Source organism: Ranitomeya variabilis, chromosome 5, assembly GCF_051348905.1.
Source record: "Ranitomeya variabilis isolate aRanVar5 chromosome 5, aRanVar5.hap1, whole genome shotgun sequence".
Lineage (NCBI taxonomy): Eukaryota > Metazoa > Chordata > Amphibia > Anura > Dendrobatidae > Ranitomeya > Ranitomeya variabilis.
Window position 1 is genome coordinate 362,127,365 of NC_135236.1, and position 22,141 is coordinate 362,149,505.

Sequence of the window (22,141 nt, forward strand, 5' to 3'; positions counted from 1 at the left end):
TACCTTAAGCTAGTATCATGTATCTCCATTATTATGGTAAAAAAAGGCAACTTCTGGAATTTAAGTGTCTAACACATTATTAAAACTTACATCTGTCATGTGAGCCTCCATGGCTGAACCTTTTAATAAAGTTGTGATTTATTACTGACCAAATACTTGAACACAGCTTATTATATCAGATAGATGATAGAAATCTATCCTCTAGTGAACTCATAAAGTCGTCATGCAACAGATTTAGTTTTAATTTTTTTCCCACTAAAATAAATATTCTACAGTAAGGGTCTACAACCTGTGGCACGGGAGGCACATGTGGCTCGTGGGCCCATGATCTATGGCTCACGACTGACTGCCAGCTTGGTGCATTAGCATCACGTCTAGCAAATGGCTATGAAGAGCAGCTCTCCGGATGATGAATTTTATGAGTAGCCCTGCACAAAAGAGCAGCTCTGAATGTGCATATTCTGGCCTTGGGGGTTTGAAGATAATTTAAGTATGGAAAACTGGATACCAAATAATTCTGTCAGAGGGAGATGCTTGAAGCTGGATGCAAAAGTGTGGCGGGAGTGATTGATGTGAGAATGATGAATGGAGGTATTGGTAAATCGTGATATACAGCCTCAGTGTGATTTCTATGGAAAAGCTTTGGCTATCATTATACCAGAAATAGGGGCTCTGAGTGTCACTACGGTGTGGGGGGCAGGAGCTGGATGTGGTTCGAAACTCTCTCAGTCCTAAATGTGGCTCACGACACTCTCTCAAAGCTGAATGTGGCTCTCAAGGTCTGAAAGGTTGGGGACCACTGTTATATAGTGGGTGAAATAAGTATTGAACACGTCACCAATTTTCTAAGTAAATATATTTCTAAAGGTGCTATTGAAATTAAATGCTCACCAGACGTCAGTAACAACCCATCAAATCCACACAGACAGAGATGAAATCATAGATGTCCATAAATTAAAGTTTTGTGTAATAATAAAAAATGACACGGGAAAAAAAGTATTGAACACGCTTACTGCACTTTCATTAATACCTTGTACAAAAGCTTTGTATAGAAGCTAGTCGCATGCATTGCTCAGGTGTGATTCTGGCCCATTCTTCCACACAAACACTTTTCAAATCTTAAAGATTTTGTGGGTTCCTTCTATGAACCCTGAGCTTTAGTTACTTCTAAAAATTTTATATTGGATTCAGGTCAGGTGAGTGGCTTTGCCATTCTAGCAAATTTATTTTCTTACTTTAAAATCAATTGACAGTATCCTTGGCTGTGTGTTTGGGATTATTGACTTACTGAAATGTCCATCCTCATTTCATTTTCACCATATTGGTAGATGGCAGCAGATTTTTATCAAGAATGTCTTGGTACATTTATCCATTCATCCATGCTTCAATTATATGAAGTTCGCCAGTGCTGTTTATTGAAAAGCAGCCCAATCCACAATGTTCCCACCTCCAAACTTTACTGTGGTGTTTTGGGGTGACATGAAGTGCCTTTTGGCCTCCAAACATGGATTATATTATGGCAAAGAGTTCAATTTTGGTCTCATCTGACCAGACTATATTCTCCCAGTATTTCACAGACTTGTCTAAATGCTGAGAAAATTTTAAGCACAATTGAACATGCTTTTTGTTCAGCATTGGAATCTTATGTGGTGAGCTTGAATACAAGTCATGGAGGTTAAGTGCATTACTTATCATTTTGTTTGAAACAACTGTACCTGCTGATTCCAGTTCTTTCTGTAGCTCTCCAGAGGTGGTCCTTGACTCTTGAACAACTCTATGATATTTTTTTTCCATTCGATCTGAAGTCTTGCGGGGAGAACCTGGTTGTGGATGGTTTATGGTGAAATGATGTTCTTTGCACTTCCGGATTATGGCCCCAACAGTGTTCACTAGAACCTTCAGTGGTTTTGAAATTCTTCTGTAACCAATGCCATCAGGATCTTTTGTAACAATAAGGTTGTATAGGTCTTGAGACCGCTAACTGGTTTTACCCATCATGAGATATTTCTTGTGTGGTACCAAGGAATGAGTCACTGCTTTATAGGCCATCAGTTGAACCAGTTGATATTGTTCACTAGCTGGCAGGATGGCTTCCAAATTACTGATTGATTTCAGCTGGTGTCATGACTTTCCATTGCTTTCTGCACCTCTCATTCTTCAATAATTTTTCCCTGTGACATTTCCCATTATTACACCCAAGTTATAGAGCTATGGTTTCATTTCTTTCCCTGTGTGGATTGGATGGTTTGCTACCAACGTCTGATGAGAATTTCATGTCAATAGCACCTTTAGAAATATATCATGTTCAATACCCGCTGTATATACACATATAACTTGCAGGAACTGCTGACACACTCAAGAAGGTTTAAGCATAATAACAGACGCGGATTCTTTACTGTAAGAGCAGTGAGACTATGGAACTCTCTGCCGCATGATGTTGTAATGAGTGATTCATTAATTAAATTTAAGAAGGGACTGGATGCCTTTCTGGAAAAGTATAATGTTACAGGGTACATACACTAGATTCCTTGATAAGGCGTTGATCCAGGGAACTAGTCTGATTGCCGTATGTGGAGTCGGGAAGGATTTTTTTTCCCCAATGTGGAGCTTACTCTTTGCCACATGGGTTTTTTTGCCTTCCTCTGGATCAACATGTTAGGGCATGTTAGGTTAGGCTATGGGTTGAACTAGATGGACTTAAAGTCTTCCTTCAACCTTAATAACTATGTAACTATGTAACTCCAGCCACATGAGGTCTGGCATTGTCCTGCATTAGGAGGAACACAGGGCCCAACCGCAACAGCATATTGTCTCACAAGGGGTCTGAGGATCTCATCTCGGTACCTAATGGCAGTCAGGCTACCTTTGGTGAGCACATGGAGGGCTGTGTGGCCCTCCAAAGAAATGCCATCCAACACCATTACTGACCCACTGCCAAACCGGTCATGCTGAAGGATGTTGCAGGCAGCAGACCGCTCTCCACAGCGTCTCCAGACTCCGTCACGTCTGTCACATGTGCTCAGTGTGAATTTGCTTTCATCTGTGAAGAGCACAGGGCGCCAGTGGCAAATTTGCCAATCCTGGTGTTCTGTGGCAAATGCCAAGCGTCCTGCACGGTGTTGGGCTGGATGAGCTGCACTACCTGAGCCACTTGTGTGGGTTGTACAGTCTGTCTCATGCTACCACGAGTGTGAAAGCACAACCAACATTCAAAAGTGACCAAAACATCAGCCAGAAAGCATTGGTACTGAGATGTGGTCTGTGGTCCCCACCTGCAGAACCACTCCTTTATTGAGTGTGTCTTGATAATTGCCAATAATTTCCATCTGTCCCATTTGTACAACAGCATGTGAAATTGATTGTCAAACAGTGTTGCTTCCTAAGTGGACAGTTTGATTTCACAGAAGTTTGATTTACTTGGAGTTATATTCTGTTAAGTGTTCCCTTCATTTTTTTGAGCAGTGTATATATGTCACAAACAAACACACATACTTTCCCATCCAGCTAGCTTATCCCCTTCCTGCATATGACTGTATGTATGCATCCCTATTTCAGTTGTGGCACTGGTATAGCCGAACTGAAGGGGCAAGAACAAGCTCTGATCCCAGTAGACTAGCTTATTGGCCGGGGACTTGTGGGTTTTTCACTTTAAAAAGATGCCAGCAAGGCTTAGAAATGCATAGTGACAATAAAAACCTTTTGATTAACCACAGCTAGAGAAGTTTTTTCCAGCAGCGCAACCTGTTTTTAATGCGTTTTTATTCACACTTGGTCACGGTCAGGCACTTGGCATAGACTAAGGGCTTGTGCGCACGCTGCGGATTCCATTGCTGCGGTTTTTACTGCAGATTTATCGCGGTTTCTAGTGCGGTTTCCGAAGCGGGTTTACACCTGCAGTTTTCTATTGGAGCAGGTGTAAACCCGCAGCGGAATGCGCACAAAGAGTTGACATGCTGCGGAATATAAACCGCTGCGTTTCCGCGCGTTTATTTCCACGGCATGTGCACGGCGGATTTCGTTTCCCACAGGTTTACATTGTACTGGAAACTTATGGGAAACTGCTGCAGAAACGCTGCGGTTCCGCAGCGAAATCCGCAGCGTGTGCACATACCCTCAGGGACCTTTTAACTGAACTGATTTGGGAACATTAATGAAAACCGACTAGATGCAAATCGATGAGTGGTCATTGAATAGCCACTACACAAGGGCTGATTGATCGGATTGCTTATGCTGGCATATAATTTATTATCAACACCATAAAGGCTGCGTAGTGGCAGGACCGTTGATCAACGTGCACTTTGCATTGTTATGAATGCATGTTCACCTATGAATCGGCTTATGTAAATGGAGTGAATGACAACTAGGCATAAATGACTTGGTGTTATTAAAAGCACTAACATGATTGTCCTACCATGGATCTTAAGGGTTACAGCTCACTAACAGGATGATCTTTGGACGGTGTATCCACCACTTGGAAGGGATAAACCATACGTGACGTGTAATGGTTAACACATTATTAAAGGGAACCCGTCACCCCGTTTTTTGAAGATGAGCTAAAAATAGCGTTAAATAGGGGCAGAGCTGGGCGTTACATTAGTGTCTTTGTGTGCCTTTATTACCCACCTATGCTGCCGAAATACCTTTGTAAAGTCACCGTTTTCTGCTGTCACTCACCCTGGTCTGGTCCTATGGGCGTGGTGACAGCGCTGTTTCTCCCCCAGAATCCTGCTCATCATTACGTTGGTGGCGTAGTGGTGTGCGCATGTCCAAAAGGCGAATCCACTGACCAGGTGATGAAAAACAGCGCGATCTGCGCTATTCAGCCGTTTACCGGTGGGCGCGGCCATCTTTCCTGTGGCCGCGCGTGCGCAGATGGAGCGCTCTGCTGCCCGGGGCTTCAGGAAAATGGCCGCGGGATTCCGCGCGTGCGCAGATGGAGATCGCGGCGGCCATTTTCCTGAAGCCCCGGGCAGCAGAGAGCTCCATCTGCGTACGCGGGGCCACAGGAAAGATGGCCGTGCCCACCGGTAAACGGCTTAATAGCGCATATCGCGCTGTTTTTCATCACCTGGGCAGTGGATTCGCCTTTTGGACATGCGCACACCACTACGCCACCAACGTAATGATGAGCAGGATTCTGGGGGAGAAACAGCGCTGTCACCACGCCCATAGGACCAGACCAGCGTGAGTGACAGCAGAAAACGGCGACTTTACAAAGGTATTTCGGCAGCATAGGTGGGTAATAAAGGCACACAAAGACACTAATGTAACGCCCAGCTCTGCCCCTATTTAACGCTATTTTTAGCTCATCTTCAAAAAACGGGGTGACAGGTTCCCTTTAAATCCAACACCTTGGTGGTACAGATTATGTTGGATTTTAAGACATTTTGGCATAAATATGTAAGGGTGTGTATATAAAAAGGGAGAAATGATTAATAATAATATACTCACAGCTGCTAGTACCCAAAAAATTGAGACATATAAGTAAGGACTATATATTAAAGTATCAATGTGTAATGCAATAACACCTCCAAACACAGCAGAAATTCCAATAACCACCTCAACGATCTGGGAAATATAAAAGAGGAAGGTATTAAACATACTGACCCATTGGTAAAAGCATATAATAATTCAGACACCTTTATGGTGTACATAAAACTGTGTTGTAACATGAGCACAATATATAAACTATCATCTATACTCGTGTATAAGTCGAGTTTTTAAGCACTTTTTTTGTGCAGAAAATGTGACCCTCGGCTTATACACGAGTCATTGTCCCAGAAGATGGCGGGGAGGGGGAGCGGCAGAGCAGAGGGTCACAGGAGGCAGAAGCCAGCAGCTGCGGCTAAAGCCTGTACCCGCTGCTAAAGAGAAATGAATATTCATTACACTGGGAGTACATAGGCGTGGAGAGAGGTGAATATTCATTCCCTTAATGAGCAGGGACATGTGATCGCTCGACCTCAGCAGCTGCTGGTGCCGTAACAAGATGCTACAAGGGCGCGCAGGGAAGGCAAGTAGGATGTCCATGCATACCAGGATGGGGATGAGGAGCCATGCAGACAAGGATGGTGATAAGGAGCCATGCAGACAAGGATGGGGATAAGAAGCCATACACACAAGGATGGGGATAAGGAGCCATGCATACAAGAATGGGGATAAGGGAACATACATACAAGGATGGGGATAAGGATCCATGCAGATAAGGAAGGTGATAAGGAGGCATGAAGACAAGGATAGGGATGAGGAGCCATGCAGATCAGGAAAGGGATGAGGAGCCATGCATACCAGGATAGGGATGAGGGTACATGCATACAAGGATGGGGATAAGGAGCCATGCAGACAAGGAAGGTGATAAGGAGGCATGAAGACAATGTTGTGAATTCTGCGCTTGGGCTCCCTCCGGTGGTTGTTGGTGGTAGTGCAGTTGTCTTGGGGTTGTAATCCAGGGCAGGTGTTTCTGCTGATTGCAGCTCTATTAGGTATTTAGGTGTGCAGGATCCATGAGTCCGGGCCAGTTGTCCATTGTACTTGGAGGGATTGCATCTCTCTCTGGCTCCTCATGCCCTGCTGCCAATTCAGCTAAGTGTCTGGTTTTTTGTCTCTGTGCACACATGCAGTGTGCTTTGCAATTTAGTGCAATTCATTGTGTTTTTGTCCAGCTTAGACTTTGTTTGGATTTTTCAGTCATGCTGGATTCTCAGGAGATGCAGATATACTTTCTATGTCTTTAGTTAGATGTAGAATATTTGTATTATCTGCTGTGGATATTTTTAGGATTTTAATACTGACCGCTTAGAATTCTGTCCTATCCTTTTCTATTTAGCTAGAAGTGCCTCTTTTGCTAAATCCTGTTTTTCTGCCTGCGTGTGTTTTTCCTCTTATACTCACAGTCAATATTTGTGGGGGGGGGCTGCCTATCCTTTGTGGGGTTCTGCTCTGAGGCAAGATAGAATTCCCATTTCCATCTATAGGGGTATTTAGTCCTCCGGCTGTGTCGAGGTGTCTAGGACGTGTTAGGTACATCCCACGGCTACTTCTAGTTGCGGTGTTAGTTTAGGGTTTGCGGTCAGTACAGGTACCACCTACTCCTGAGAAAGTCTCTCATGCGGCTCCAAGGTCACCGGATCACAACAGACAAGGATAGGGATCAGGAGCCATGCAGATCAGGATAGGGATGAGGAGCCATGCATACCAGGATAGGGATCAGGGGACAATGCATATCTGGCTTATACTCGAGTCAATACATTTTTCCAGGTTTTCATGGCAAAATTAGGTGCCTCGGCTTATACTGGGTCGGCTTATACATGAGTTTATACAGTAGTTCATCTTAATGAAATTGTACATTTTTACTTTAAAAAAAGGGATTGTCCGTTACTGGATGCACCATTTTGAATGACCCCTCCCCCAATGTGCTAAAAATATATATTTTCTAAAACTATACTGTGAAGATCTGAGGTTGTAGGTTATAAAAATCACCTAGGCAGGTTAACGATGCAACTATTTTTATTCCATACATCCATGGTTGTACAACAAATCCAGGTAGATGGCCACCATACAATGTCTTCAGTCCACAAGTTCCCCATCTGAGATCAGTAGTACCATACGATACAAACTGTCTCCCAACTTTTGGTTGGCCCACAGCTTTTGGTATCTCCAGCCGGTATAGTGGGCAGTCACAGCCTATGTTCCTCCAGATGATGGATATCACAAGAGTAGCTCATGGATACCCCTCCAGCCAACAATCAATCTCCAAAACTCCATAGATCATCCATCCTTTCCAGCTTGGATCCTCTCCCTTTGAAGTCACTCCAACAATGGCCTGATTCAACACTCGTGTCTTTTTCTCCCTCTCCCTTAAACATTTTTTTAGCTCACATAATGAAGCATATTCCATCACCTGGGACTGCATGTGAGACCCCCTGTGGTGACGGTCTGGGTCTACTATCTCCATCCCCACAATGGGCCTAGGCGGGAAGAACAATGGATTGATAGGACGATTTGTTTACATTTACCTTTATCAATCTCCTGTCTGGCCTTAAGGTACCGTTACACTAAGCGACGCTCCAGAGATATAGACAACGATCCGACCTAAACTAGATCGCTGGAGCGTCGCTGTTAGGTCGCTGTAGAGACGTCAAACACAGCAACTCCAGAACGATGCAGGAGCGATCCAGTGATGTAACGGCGACTCACTTATCGTTCACGCTCCATGTAAAAACATTGCTGACATCGTTGCTTTTGCTGTCAAACACGACGATACACGCCGATCTAGCGACCAAATAAAGTTCCAGACTTCTAGCTCCGACCAGTGATATAACAGCGGGATCCAGATCGCTGCTGCGTGTCAAACTCAATGAGATCGCTATCCAGGACGCTGCAACGTCACGGATCGTTGTCGTTCTCGTTGGAAAGTTGTTTAGTGTGAAGGTACCTTTAGGTATACATAAGATCCAGCCTGCTCATCTTCCTCTGTTTACTGTCACTGAATGTAAACATTGATTCCTGAGGATGAACTGACCAGCAAGCAAACCACTAATAAAACACAGCAAGAAAGTATCTAATAAAACACAATATTGACGCAACCACTGCTCCATGCTGGAAAAAGTCTCTAGCTCTTATAGCTGTGGACTCCGCTCTACGTCCATTTGTCCTATAGTCTTTTGTAAGTGGCCATCTCCTCACACAAACTTTCAGTACTTCTTGGACTAGCGCCTCCATTCCTCCATTTAGAGAGCTGTTTCCCCTGCCAATATCATAACAATATTTATGTCACATGAACATTGCAACCTATCAGTGGCCACTGACCGGCTGCAGTGCTCACGTGACGTAAACATTGTCATGAAATCGCCAGGAGACAGCGCTCAGAGAGGAGCAGTGATGCGGGTCCTGGAGGTAAGTAATTCTTTATTTTATTCAGCAAGTCGGGGGCATTCAGAATGGGATGTCCAGTAATAGGTAAAAACTGTAACTAAGAATATATAACAAATTAGTAAAGAAGATTATTCTAATTATTAAACAAAATGCACTCTTCAACATTGAAATTGCAGCACCAAGAAGGATAAGTCATTGAAATTGAGTTATGGAAATTACAGGATCGGTAGACAATAATTGAAATGATAAAAATATGCAAATAATCATTATTTTGAATTATTCAGTAGGTGGGATATACAGAATTTCTAAAAAAGTGTAAACTGACCTGTGATAAGTTTTTTAAATCTGCAACATGTCAACTTTTATGTGTAAGCTGAGTTTTATTTGCAGATTTTCCCCACAGCAATGAATTAGCTGAGGAAACTCTGGTAAAGAAAACATTAAAAACACATGTTAAGTGTATTTCTGCTGTAGAAATGCACTAAAAACACATGTAACCCACACAACTACATAAATAAAGTATAAAGAACATGACATTCCAAAAAGAGACAAAAGTCAGAGTCATAAACACAATAAAGACACATGTAAAAAAATACTCAAAAACACAATGAAACAATTTAGCTAATAGGAGCAGAAATGCTGCAAAAAATTTACAACATCAAAAACGTAAATACTCATCATGGGAAAGTAGCCTTATGTATGTGATGTCCAATTTCACTTGGAGTATATAATGAATTAAAGGGGTATATTCAAGTTGTCTCTTGAGCAGCTAAGAGCAGGGCAGTTTTGCTACTTCCTGGCAGAGCGGGCTCTCCTCCATGAATGACATATGGTAAAGAGTAAAACTGTACTATTAGTAGAAATATAAAGCTCAGCAGAATGCCTGCTGTAATGCACTCAGCTACCAATTTGCTCCAAGTCTACACTACTATCACTATATTTACACAGAGAAAACAAAACATTTGAACAAGCATACAGCTCAGGACAGGGAGGATAGCCATGATTAACACCTGCTATGAAAGCTGTGACCTGGTTTTGTTGCAAGAGGAACAGGAAGATAATCACTGGAAAAAGGTAGCTAGGATGTTAAAGGGAACCTGTCACCCCCAAAATCGATGGTGAGGTAAGCTCACCATTATCAGGGGCATATCTACAGCATTCTGTAATGCTGCAGATAAGCCCCCGATGTTGCCTAAAAGAGGAGAAAAAGACTGCGCACTGCAGTACTTTGCTCTGCCCTCAGCAGGGCAGACAAAGTACGTCTGCGCCGCCGCCGTGTGAAGACCAGAAGAGGACGTCATGGAATGAAGATAGGAGGCGCTGACTGGACCTGAGACGCCCATCGGACCCGGACCGCAGCGGGACCGCCCCTGGGTGAGTATAATCTAACGTCTTTTTCTCCTCTTTTAGGTAACATCGGGGGCTTATCTACAGCATTACAGAATGCTGTAGATAAGCCCCTGATGACGGTGAGGTTACCTCACCATCGGTTTTGGGGGTGACAGGTTCCCTTTAACCTCTTTTCTGGAATATAGCTACTGTGCACACTTCATCAGGCTCTAGAGGTCGGGCACCATGGAAACAAGTTCTGAACTATAGAAGACAAAAGTGTTAATTGCAGGAGTATGACAGCAGTAGAAAAAGCAAGCCAATTGCAAACTTGCTTTATTTTCATTTGTCATTTGTCTAATTAAAGCAATTAAAGAACTTTAGAACACCCCTTTACTTTTGATATCAGCGGTATGGTCATTTTTCCTAAGGGTATGTTTCCACAATCCGGATTGCAGAAAACTCGCTCCGCCCAAAGCGCCGCCCCCTTCTGTACGCGCGGTGATTTCGGATGGGTTCATTGCACACATTCGGAATCTCTGCACCCCATTCATAGGGCCCTGTGTTGTACCTTGCAGCGACGGAGCGTGGCCGCAAGGTAAACAGACATGCTGCAAGCTTAAAAGACGCGCCGCATGTCCAGAAACGCAGGGCCGCTGGATGCGTGTTCACACGCATAGTGGAGACGAGATTTTATAAAATCCCCTCCACTATGCTGTAACATCTGGACGCTGCGGTTGTACGCAGCGTTCAATCCGCAGCTACTCCGGATGTAATCTGGCCTGTGGACACATACCCTAAGTGTCCCAGGAGCTGTTTTTCAACACAACACCACTAGGCCGAATGTTGTTCTTGCAAATTTAAGTAGCATACACGGCCTAAACCTGCAAAAAAATGGTCTGTAGTATCTCTGTACCCATTTCCCAGAGAACATCTGGGATCTCATTGGTCAGCAATTGCAAAGGGAGCTGCCAGCAGCAGATCTTGATGATTTACCCAGTGTAGCAGAACATTCCTCAAACAAACATTAACCCCTTAATCCCATATGACGTACTATCCCGTCGAGGTGGGGTGGGCCTTAATTCCCACCGACGGGATAGTCCGCCATACTGTTTAATGCGACATCGCGACTTAAGTCGCGGTGATCGCATTAAATTTCCGGCGCCATCTTACCTGGAGGAAGATGGCGCCAACATCCCGGGGCCTGGCTCCACCCCCCAGGCCTCTGGATCGCTGTGATTGGCTGTTCAATTCTGAACAGCCAATCACAGCGATCCTCATTGTTTCAGCCAATCGGAGCGGCTGAAACAATGAGGTCGCAGGCTAGGATCGAGTACCGATGTAAATATAAACCCCCCGGATTGGCGCGATCGCTGATCGTATCGATCGCGCCAATTGCAGGGCATAGTGGCGGTATTACCGCCGCTGTGCCCTGCTGTACTGGCCTGGATCGGTGCTGCAATAGCACCGATCGTAGGCCAGAGCCTAGTGCAGGCCCAGCAGGGCCTGCAGGAGCTGATTGGCGCGATTGATGCGATCGACGATCGCGCCAATCACAGGGCACAGCGACGGTATTACCGCGCTATGCCCGACTGTACCCTACTCCCTGCTGTACCCTTCTGGATAGGCCTGGATCGGTGCTGCAATCGCACCGATCACAGGCCAGTGACTAGTGCAGGCCCAGCAGGGCCTGCAGGAGTTGATTGGCGCGCGATCGACGATCGCGCCAATCACAGGGCACAGCGGCGGTCACGTTGTGACCGCTGTGTGCCCTGCTGGTGACCTGGCAGTGACCTGCCTAGGATGGGAGGGATCCTAGGCAGTTGCCATGGTCACCAAGCCCTGCAGGGATTGGTGGGATCGATGTGATTATTCGATCCCACCAATTACAGCTCACAGCAGCGGTGTGACCGCTCTGTGACCTGTCTGTCACCTGCAGGTGACAAGTGTGACCACTCTGCAGGGGTCCTCACTCTAGCTGAGGGACTCCTGCTGAGCGGTCACACAGCCAGATCCTGTCTTGCTGGGCCTTGTGGTGCTACAGAAGCCTGTAACACCACAATCCCCTGCGATACAAAAAAAGCGAAAGAAGAAGAAAGAAAACCAAAGAAAGAAGAGAGACTACAAAAGGTAAGTGCTAGCAGCCCCTACCCGATCTCGCTTCACCCCCCCATCCCCCCCTCCCCCCTCTTTTTTACCCCCTCCGTCCCTCTTTGCGCCGCCTCCGTGCGCACGTTTAGCAGCCGCCGAGCGTTGATTGGTGACGCAGTTCACCGATCAACACTCGTGCTCGCTTTTTTTTCAGCAGCCCCCTTTTCCCAATTCCGTACACCCATCCCGCAGCCGCCAAACTTTGATAAGTGACACAGTTCACTTATCAGAGCTTGTGCCTGCCGTTTTCCTTTTTTTTTTTTTTTACACATCCCCGTGCGCTCACCCAGCCGCCGCATCTAACCCTTGCCTTCCTTTTCTTTTTTTTTCCCACATCTCTGTGCGCTCACCCCGCCGCGTCTAATCCGTGCTTTCCTTTTCTTTTTTTTTTTCCCCCACATCTCCGTGCGCTCACCCCGCCACGTCTAACCCGTGCTTTCCTTCTTTTTATATTCCCCACATCTCCGTGCGCTCACCCCGCCGCCGCGTCTAACCCATGCTTTCCTTTTCTTTTTTTTTCCCCCACATCTCCGTGCGCTCACCCCGCCTCGTCTAACCCGTGCTTTCCTTCTTTTTTTTCCCCCACATCTCCGTGCGCTCACCCCGCCGCGTCTAACCCGTGCTTTCCTTTTTTCTCACATCCCTGTGCACGAACCCAGCAGCCGCTGAACTTTGATAAGTGACGCGGTTCATTTATCAGAGCTCTCGTGCCTGCCGTTTTTTTTCACATCCCTGTTCGCACACCCAGCAGCCACCGAACTTTGATAAGTGACGCGGTTCATTTATCAGAGCTCTCGTGCCTGCGTTTTTTTTTCACATCCCCGTTCACACACCCAGCAGCCACCAAACTTTGATAAGTGACGCGGTTCACTTATCAGAGCTAGGGCCTGCTGTTTTAGACTTTTCTTTCACAGGTATTTTTTTCTTCCTTTAGCTTTTTCTTTAAAAAGTAGTTTGCACCAAGCACTATCCCCACCACACTTACACATAGTTACCAATAAAGTACACCCAAGCACCACACTTACAAAAAAAATGTCCCGCTCGTCCCATTCGTCCCAACAGCGCTATTCAACGGAGGAGGCATATTCTTTCCTTGCCTCCGACACTGATAGCGAGGGAGAGGATCCTACTTTTCTTTATTTTTCTGATTCTTCCTCATCCTCTTCCCACTCATCTTCCTCCTCCAGCCCTGCGTAACTGCCACGCAGACACCGCAGGACAGAAGATGAGCCCGCCCCCATCATTGATGATGAAGAAGCGCCCACCATTGCCAAAAACGAACCAGCGCACACCACTGCGGACCCCATATGGACCTCGCCACCCGAAAATTACGAGCCACTGATTTCTGATTTTGTGGCAGAATCAGGAATCAAGTTTGACACCACCGGCCTCACAGAACTAGACTTTTTCAAAGTCTTTTTCTCTGAGGCTTTCGTCAACCTCATGGTGGAGCAAACTAATCTGTATGCTCGGCAATTTTTGGACCAAAACTCGGGTTCATCATATTCTAACTGGTCTCCTGTAGACGCAGTTGAAATGATGCAGTTTTGGGGCCTGGTCCTCCACATGGGGATCCTGAAGAAGCCTGAACTTTGGCAATATTGGAGTGTGGATATTTTATATAACACTCCAGTATTCAGAATGGTCATGACCCGGACGCGTTTTGAGGCCATCCATAAGTTCCTGCATTACAACGATAATGCACGGTGTCCCACACGAGATAACCCCAACTTTGACCATCTGTTCAAAGTTCGGCAGGTCATCGAACACTTCAACAAAAAGTTTGCAGAAGTGTACGTGCCTCAAAGGGACATCTGCGTGGATGAGTCCTTAATTCATTTTAAGGGGCGGCTCAGATTCCGTCAATACCTGCCCAGCAAGAGGGCCAGGTACGGAATCAAACTCTACAAGCTGTGTGAGAGTACCTCAGGGTACACCTACAGCTTTAGAGTGTACGAAGGGAAAGACAGCAAGAATGAACCGCCTTAGTGTCCTTCTATCCTGGGAGTGAGTGGGAAAATTGTGTGGGATTTGGTGCACCCACTGCTGGATAAAGGTTATCACCTCTATACCGATAACTTTTATTACAGCATCCCACTCTACAAATCTCTCTTTGCGCGAGGTACCGCAGCTTGCGGTATTGTCCGCAAAAATCAGAGAGGCCTCCCGAAGACGCTACTTGGGCAGACTCTCAGAAAAGGTGAGAGCAAAGCCCAATGTAGTGACCACCTGCTGGTGGTCAAGTACAAGGACAAAAGGGATGTCCTTCTGTTGACCACCATACACGGTGATGGCAGCGCCCTCAGCACTGTACGGGGTACCTCTGCACAGGTCTGCAAACCGGACTGTGTACTGGGGTACAACAAAAACATGGGGGGCGTTGATCTCTCCGATCAACTCCTCCAACCGTACAGTGCTTTGAGAAAGGCCAGGGTGTGTTACAAAAAGCTGTCCGTGCACATTGTACAAATGGCAATGCTCAACACTTTCCTGCTATCACGATGTGCACGCAACACCGATACGTCGTACCTTCATTTCCAGGAGGTAGTGGTTAAGGCCCTGATGTTTGGCACGAGGGAAGGAGCGGGCCCCAGTACTTCTGGAACTGAAGGTGCACGTATCGTACCAGGCCAGCATTTTCCTGGGGTGGTCCTGCCAACTGAAAAAAAAGGTAAGCCGCAAAAAAGGTGCCGAGTGTGCTACAAAAGAGGAATTAGAAGGGACACCATCTATCAATGCGACACCTGCCCCGACAAACCTGGCCTGTGTATGAAGGATTGCTTTAAATTGTACCACACCTCCATGTACTACTAATTTACTTTACAGGAAATAGAATAATTCCAAAGTTGGCACATCTACGCAAGTTCTTTGGGGGTCTACTTTCAAAAATGTTGTCACTTGTGGGTTTTTTTCCTGTTTAGGCACATCAGGGGCTCTGCAAACGGAACATGACGCCCGCAGACGATTCCATCAAAGTCTGCATTCCAAAACGTCAGTACTTCCCTTTCGAGCCCCGTGTGCCCAAACAGTTTTTTCCCACATGTGGGGTACCAGCATACTCAGGGCAAATTGGACAACAACAAGAGGCATAGATGCTCATGAGGAGAACATAATTTTACCTCTATACAAGTCACTAGTGCGACCACACTTAGAATACTGTGCACAGTTCTGGTCTCCGGTGTATAAGAAAGACATAGCTGAACTGGAGCGGGTGCAGAGAAGAGCAACCAAGGTTATTAGAGGACTGGGGGGTCTGCCATACCAAGATAGGTTATTACACTTGGGGCTATTTAGTTTGGAAAAAAGAAGACTAAGGGGTGATCTTATGTTAATGTATAAATATATGAGGGGACAGTACAAAGACCTTTCTGCTGATCTTTTTAATCATAGACCGGTGACAGGGACAAGGGGGCATCCTCTACATCTGGAGGAAAAAAGGTTTAAGCATAATAACAGACGCGGATTCTTTACTGTAAGAGCAGTGAGACTATGGAACCTCTGCCATATGGTGTTGTAATGAGTGACTCATTGCTTCAATTTAAGAGGGGACTGGATACCTTTCTGGAAAAGTATAATATTACAGGGTATATATATTAGATTCCTTGATAAGGCGTTGATCCAGGGAACTAGTCTGATTGCCGTATGTGGGGTCGGGAAGGAATTTTTTTCCCCATGATGGAGCTTACTCTTACCACATGGGTTTTTTTTGCCTTCCCCTGGATCAACATGTTAGGGCATGTTAGGTTAGGCTATGGGTTGAACTAGATGGACTTAAAGTCTTCCTTCAACCTTAATAACTATGTAACTGTAACTATGTAACTTTTGCGGTCCAATTTCTCCTGTTACCCTTGGGAAATTAAAAAAATGGGGACTAAAAGATCATTTTTGTGGGCAAAAAATAGGATTTTTATTTTCACACACGGGCATTATAAACTTTAGTAAAACACTTGGGGGTTCAAAGTTCTCATCACACATCTAGACAAGTTCCTTAGGGGGTCTAGTTTCCAAATTGGGGTCACTTGTGGGGAGTTTCCACTGTTTAGGCACATCAGGGGCTCATCGAACGGAACATGACGGCCGCAGAACATTCCATCAAAGCCTGCATTCCAAAACGTCACTACTTCCCTTCCGAGCCCTGACGTGTGCCCAAACAGTAGTTTCCTCCCACATGTGGGGTACCAGCATGCTCAGGACAAATTGGACAACAACATTTGTGGTCCAATTTCTCCTGTTACCCTTGGGAAAATAAAAAATTGGGGACTAGAAAATCTTTTTTGTGGGAAAAAAATATAATTTTTTCTTTAACACCCGGGCATTATAAACTTTAGTGAAGCCCCTGGGGGTTCAAAGTGCTTGCCACACATCTAGATAAGTTCTTTAGGGGGTCTAGTTTCCAAAATGGGGTCACTTGTGGGGGGTTTCCACTGTTTAGGCACATCAGGGGCTCATCAAACACAACATGGCGTCCGATCGCAATTCCAGCCAATTTTAGGTTGAAAAAAATCAAACTGCGCTCCTTCCCTTCCGAGCCCTGCCGTGCGCCCAAACAGTGGTTCCTCCCCACATATGGGGTATCAGTGTACTCAGGACAAATTGAACAACTTTTGCGGTCCAATTTCTCCTTTTACCCTTGGGAAAATAAAAAAATTGTTGCTAAAAGATAGTTTTCGTGACTAAAAAGTTACATTTTCATTTTTTCCTTCCACATTGCTTCTGCTCCTGTGAAGCACCTGAAGGGTTAATAAATTTCTTGAATGTGGTTTTGATCAGCTTGAGGGGTGCAGTTTTTAGAATGGTGTCACTTTTGGGTATTTTTTGCTATATAGACCCCTAAATGTGACTTCAAATGTGAGGTGGTCCCTAAAAAAATGGTTTTGTAAATTTTGTTGTAAAAATGAGAAATCGCTGGTCAACTTTTAACCCTTATAACTCCCTAACAAAAAAAAATTTGTTTCCAAAATTGTGCTGATGTAAAGTAGACATGTGGGAAATGTTACGTATTAAGTATTTTGTGTGAGATCTCTCTGTGATTTAAGGGCATAAAAATTCAAAGTTAGAAAATTGCGAAATTTTCAACATTTTCGCCAAATTTCCGTTTTTTTCATAAATAAACACAGGTAATATCAAAGAAATTTTACCACTATCATGAAGTACAATATGTCTCGAGAAAACAATCTCAGAATCGCCAAGATCTGTTGAAGCATTCCAGAGTTATAACCTCATAAAGGGACAGTGGTCAGAATTGTAAAAATTGGCCCGGTCATTAACGCGCAAACCACCCTCGGGGCTTAAGGGGTTAATAATCTCATTTATACAAGTCAGGACTTGTAAGTGTGTGTATTTCTGAATGTTGCACTCATACTTGACACTGAATAAATCTAAATGTTTTGAAAATTTGGTTTCCATTTCCCATCATTTTCAGTTTATTATTACCGTATATACTCGAGTATAAGCCGAGATTTTCAGCCCACTTTTTGGGGCTGAAAGTCCCCCTCTCGGCTTATACTCGAGTCATACCCAGAGGTCGGTAGGGGAGGGGGAGCGGGGGCTGTCTAAAAATACTCACCTAGTCCAGGCGCGGTCCCTGCAGGTCCCTGCTTCCCCGGCGCCGGCAGCAGCAGCTTCAGCTTCTTCCTGTACTGAGCGGTCACATGGTACCGCTCATTATAGTAAATTAATATGCGGCTCCACCTCCCATTAGGGATGGAGCCGCATATTCATTACTGTATTGAGCGGTAACAGTGACCGCTCAGTACAGTTAGAAGCTGCGGCGTCGGGGAAGCAGGGACTGAACAGCGCCAGGACCAGGTGAGTATACGGGGAGGGGAGCGCAGCACTGCGCGATATTCACCTTTCCTCGTTCCGGGCGCCAATCTGTCTTCAGCAGTGACGCTCAGGTCAGAGGGCACGGTGACGTAGTTAGTGTGCGCCCTCTGCTGAACGTCGGTGCTGAACATGGAGTGGCGCCGGAACGAGGTGCGGGTGACCATTGAAAGTGCCGGGGGCCTGAGCGACGGAGAGGTGAGTATGTGATTTTTTTTTTTTATCGCAACAAATGGGGCAAATATCTGTATGGGGCATCTATGGGGCCATGTTTGTGCAGCACTATATGGGGCCATAACGTTTGTGCAGCACTATATGGGGGCCATAATGTTTGTGCAGCACTATATGGGGGCCATAACGTTTGTGCAGCACTATATGGGGGCCATAATGTTTGTGCAGCACTATATGGGGGCCATAATGTTTGTGCAGCACTATATGGGGCCATAACGTTTGTGCAGCACTATATGGGGCCATAACGTTTGTGCAGCACTATATGGGGCCATAATGTTTGTGCAGCACTATATGGGGCAATAAAGTTTGTGCAGCACTATATGGGGGCCATAACGTTTGTGCAGCACTATATGGGGCCATAATGTTTGTGCAGCACTATATGGGGCCATAACGTTTGTGCAGCACTATATGGGGCCCATAATGTTTGTGCAGCACTATATGGGGCAATAAAGTTTGTGCAGCACTATATGGGGCCATAACGTTTGTGTGAGCACTACATGGGGCCATAACGTTTGTGCAGCACTATATGGGGCCATAATGTTTGTGCAGCACTATATGGGGCCATAATGTTTGTGCAGCACTATATGGCGCCATAACGTTTGTGCAGCACTATATGGGGGCCATAACGTTTGTGCAGCACTATAAGGGGCCATAATGTTTGTGTAGCACTATATGGGGCCATAACGTTTGTGCAGCACTATATGGGGCAAGTGTCTGTATGGGGCCATAATTAACGTTTGTACGGCACTACAGTATATGGGGCAAGTGTCTGTATGGAGCATCTTATAGGGCCATAATCAAGGTTTGTGCAGCACTATATGGGGCAAATATCTTCATAGAGCATCTTATGGGGCCATAATCAGCATTTGTGCAGCATTATATTGGGCAAATGTGTCTATGGAGCATCTTAAGGGGCCTTTATTAACCTTTATGCAGGATTATATGGGGCATATTTTAATATGGAACATCTTATGGGGCCATCATAAACTGCATGGAGCATTATATGGGGCTCCTGATTCAATATGGATATTGAAAAACACTTAGGCCATGTTCACACTTTGCGGTTTATACCGCGGAACCGCGGCGATTTTGATGCTGCGGGTCCGCAGCAGTTTCCATAGCGTTTCCATTTACATGTAAACCCTATGGAAACCGCAAACCGCTGTGCACATGCTGCGGGAAAAAACGCGCAGAAACGCAGCGGTTTAAAACCCGCAGCATGTCACTTCTTTGTGCAAAATCGCTATGATTCTGCACCCATAGGAATGCATTGAACCGCTTACTTCCCGCATGGGGCTGTGCCCACGTTGCGGGAAGTAAGCGGTTAATGTGCGGGTGGTACCCGGGGTGGAGGAAAGGAGACTCTCCTCCAGGCCCGGGGAACCATATTTGGGGTAAAAAAAAAGAATAAAAATAAAAAATCATGATATACTCACCTCTCAGCGTTGCACGCGGCCGGCCGGTCAGAGTTGCTGTGCGAACAGGACCTGCGGTGACGTCGCGGTCACATGACCGTGATGACGCCCGGGTCACATGACCGTGACGTCACGAAGGTCCTTCTCGGCACAGCATCTTTGGAACCGGACCGCCGCGTGCAGCGCCGAGGAGATCCGGACATCGGAGGGAGAGTATAACCAATTTTTATTATTTTTAACATTACTATTGATGCTGCATATGCAGCATCAATAGTATAGGAGTAATCCCGCAGCGGAAACCGCGGAACAAACCGCAATAAATCTGTAGGGATAACCGCAGCGGTTTTGCCCTGCAGATTTATCAATTCCGCTGCGGGAGAACCCGCAGAGGGACGCCCCAAAGTGTGCACATGGCCTTAAACTACTGATGTCTCAATTAATTTTACTTTTATTGGTATCTATTTTTACTTTTGACATTTACCGGTAGCTGCTGCATTTCCCACCCTAGGCTTATACTCGAGTCATTAAGTTTTCCCAGTTTTTTGTGGCAAAATTAGGGGGGTCGGCTTATACTCGGGTCGGCTTATACTCGAGTATATACGGTATGTCTATCGATCCTGTGACTTCTATAATTCCATTACTTTTTCTTCTTGGTGTATCACTGTTGAAGAGAGTAAACATTGTACAAACAGTGTGCTTTTTTGTAAATTAAAGTAAGGAAAAAACAAGCATTTTCGACCAATGATAATGGATTTGTCTTACAGAGTAGGACTTAATTGTTTGAGCAGGGAACTGTACACTACGCAGATTGCTTGAACTTCCACAGGCAGTCCCCTAGAGAATAAAAAGAATTTCGATATCACTATATAAAAAAAGCCTTACACAGCATCCAAATGTGATTTTGAGGAGTTTTCTACCTATAGGTAATTTTTAAAAAATTTTAAATAAATATATTGGGGGGGAAGGGAAATTGCTTGCACAGCTGGGTTCCATAAACCATTTTGCACAGTTTGTCTATTTTTACGGGTTTTTTTTTTTTTTTTTTTCCAACACATTCAGCTTTATTGTTGTCTGTGGTCATAAATCTGCTGAATGCAGATAAAACTCTCCTGTCCATCAACCTGTTTGGGCCTGACCATTGCAGAGTCTGCTTGATTGCCCCAGGATGAGGTTCAGCCCTGTAACTACTCAAGCTAATTTAGATATGGCGATATTAAAACTATTTTTTTTACGTAACTGATGGAATGAGTTAATATGGGAAGTGCATTATAGCAGCCTTTCTAGGAATCTGAATCCTGCTGACATCTTCTGTAAGTACACGATAAAGAAAATTTGTACTTACGCTTTTCACCGAACAACAGTCTACACTTGATCTTGCAGAAACGATTACTGTTGTTGCCATGAAAATTTCCATAAGAATAAGAAGAATCACATTGAAGTTTATCTATAAAGAAAATCAATCATTCTGGTAAAACAGGCTTTACATTTTGTATGACTACTTACAAAAAAAGGATGAGGCACTTACAATTGTTATTAAGAAGAGCTCTTAAAGAGAACGTTGCACATGCAGTCCAATTTCTGGGCAGCATATGGACAGAGAAGAAGCAGTGGAGCATAATGATATATAGGTTAGCGTGTAACTAGAATGCAGAGGAGTCTAGCGGGTTGTCCTACTCAATAATTGACAGCTATCTGTGCAAAAAGAGTGATAACAGGAACACTGGTTCCCTTTAAGAGCCATTTAAAGAATCTGACTTAGGGCCCCTTCACACTGGTCGATTCTGCTACGATTACGACGCATTTGCGTCATATTCGACATCGCAGTACGAGCTCGTAGCCAGCGGTCACACTCTACGATGTTAACGCTTTTTCTGACGTAGTTGCGATGTGAACGTCACGCGTCGCAATCGTACGCTACCCTTCACACCGCCATAGTCCTACGACTCCGAGCGTGACGTATTACCAGCATGGGCGTGCTAAAACGTCACGCCCAATCAGGAGACAGGTATGCGGAAGCCCAACCCACGTAGTCGCATTACGAGCTCGTATGACCGCCGTCACATACTACGATTTCGACCGCCACAGCGAGACATTTACGACGAAAGAAAGTTCTGCTCTTTCTTTCACATCGTACGATGCTGGGCTGCGTCGCAGATCGTAACGCCATGTCACACTTTGCAACCTCGGAACGAGGACGGATAAACGTCACAAATCGAACGCTCGTTCAGACTTTGATTGCACAGTGTGAAGGGGCCCTTAGACATGAGATTGTAAAATGATATTTGTAGGTTTTTCTATCATTTTTCCATTAATTCTAG

At 45.2% G+C, this 22,141-nt stretch overlaps 1 protein-coding gene across 10 annotated transcripts in view; it reads right to left on the reverse strand.

Annotated features, from left to right (window-relative positions):
* The window catches only part of MLC1 (modulator of VRAC current 1), an 82,367-nt gene that overhangs the window by 15,484 nt on the left and 44,742 nt on the right, over nucleotides 1–22,141 (reverse strand). For 9 of the 10 annotated variants that reach the window (XM_077264889.1, XM_077264892.1, XM_077264884.1 and 6 more), the window contains 3 exons: nucleotides 21,166–21,267; nucleotides 20,586–20,657; nucleotides 5,452–5,568 (listed from right to left, as the gene is read on the reverse strand). In XM_077264889.1, coding sequence (XP_077121004.1) covers nucleotides 5,452–5,568; nucleotides 20,586–20,657; nucleotides 21,166–21,267 — 291 coding nt within the window. The remainder of the gene's footprint in view (nucleotides 1–5,451; nucleotides 5,569–20,585; nucleotides 20,658–21,165; nucleotides 21,268–22,141) is intronic. The other variant, XM_077264894.1, reaches the window with a different exon arrangement.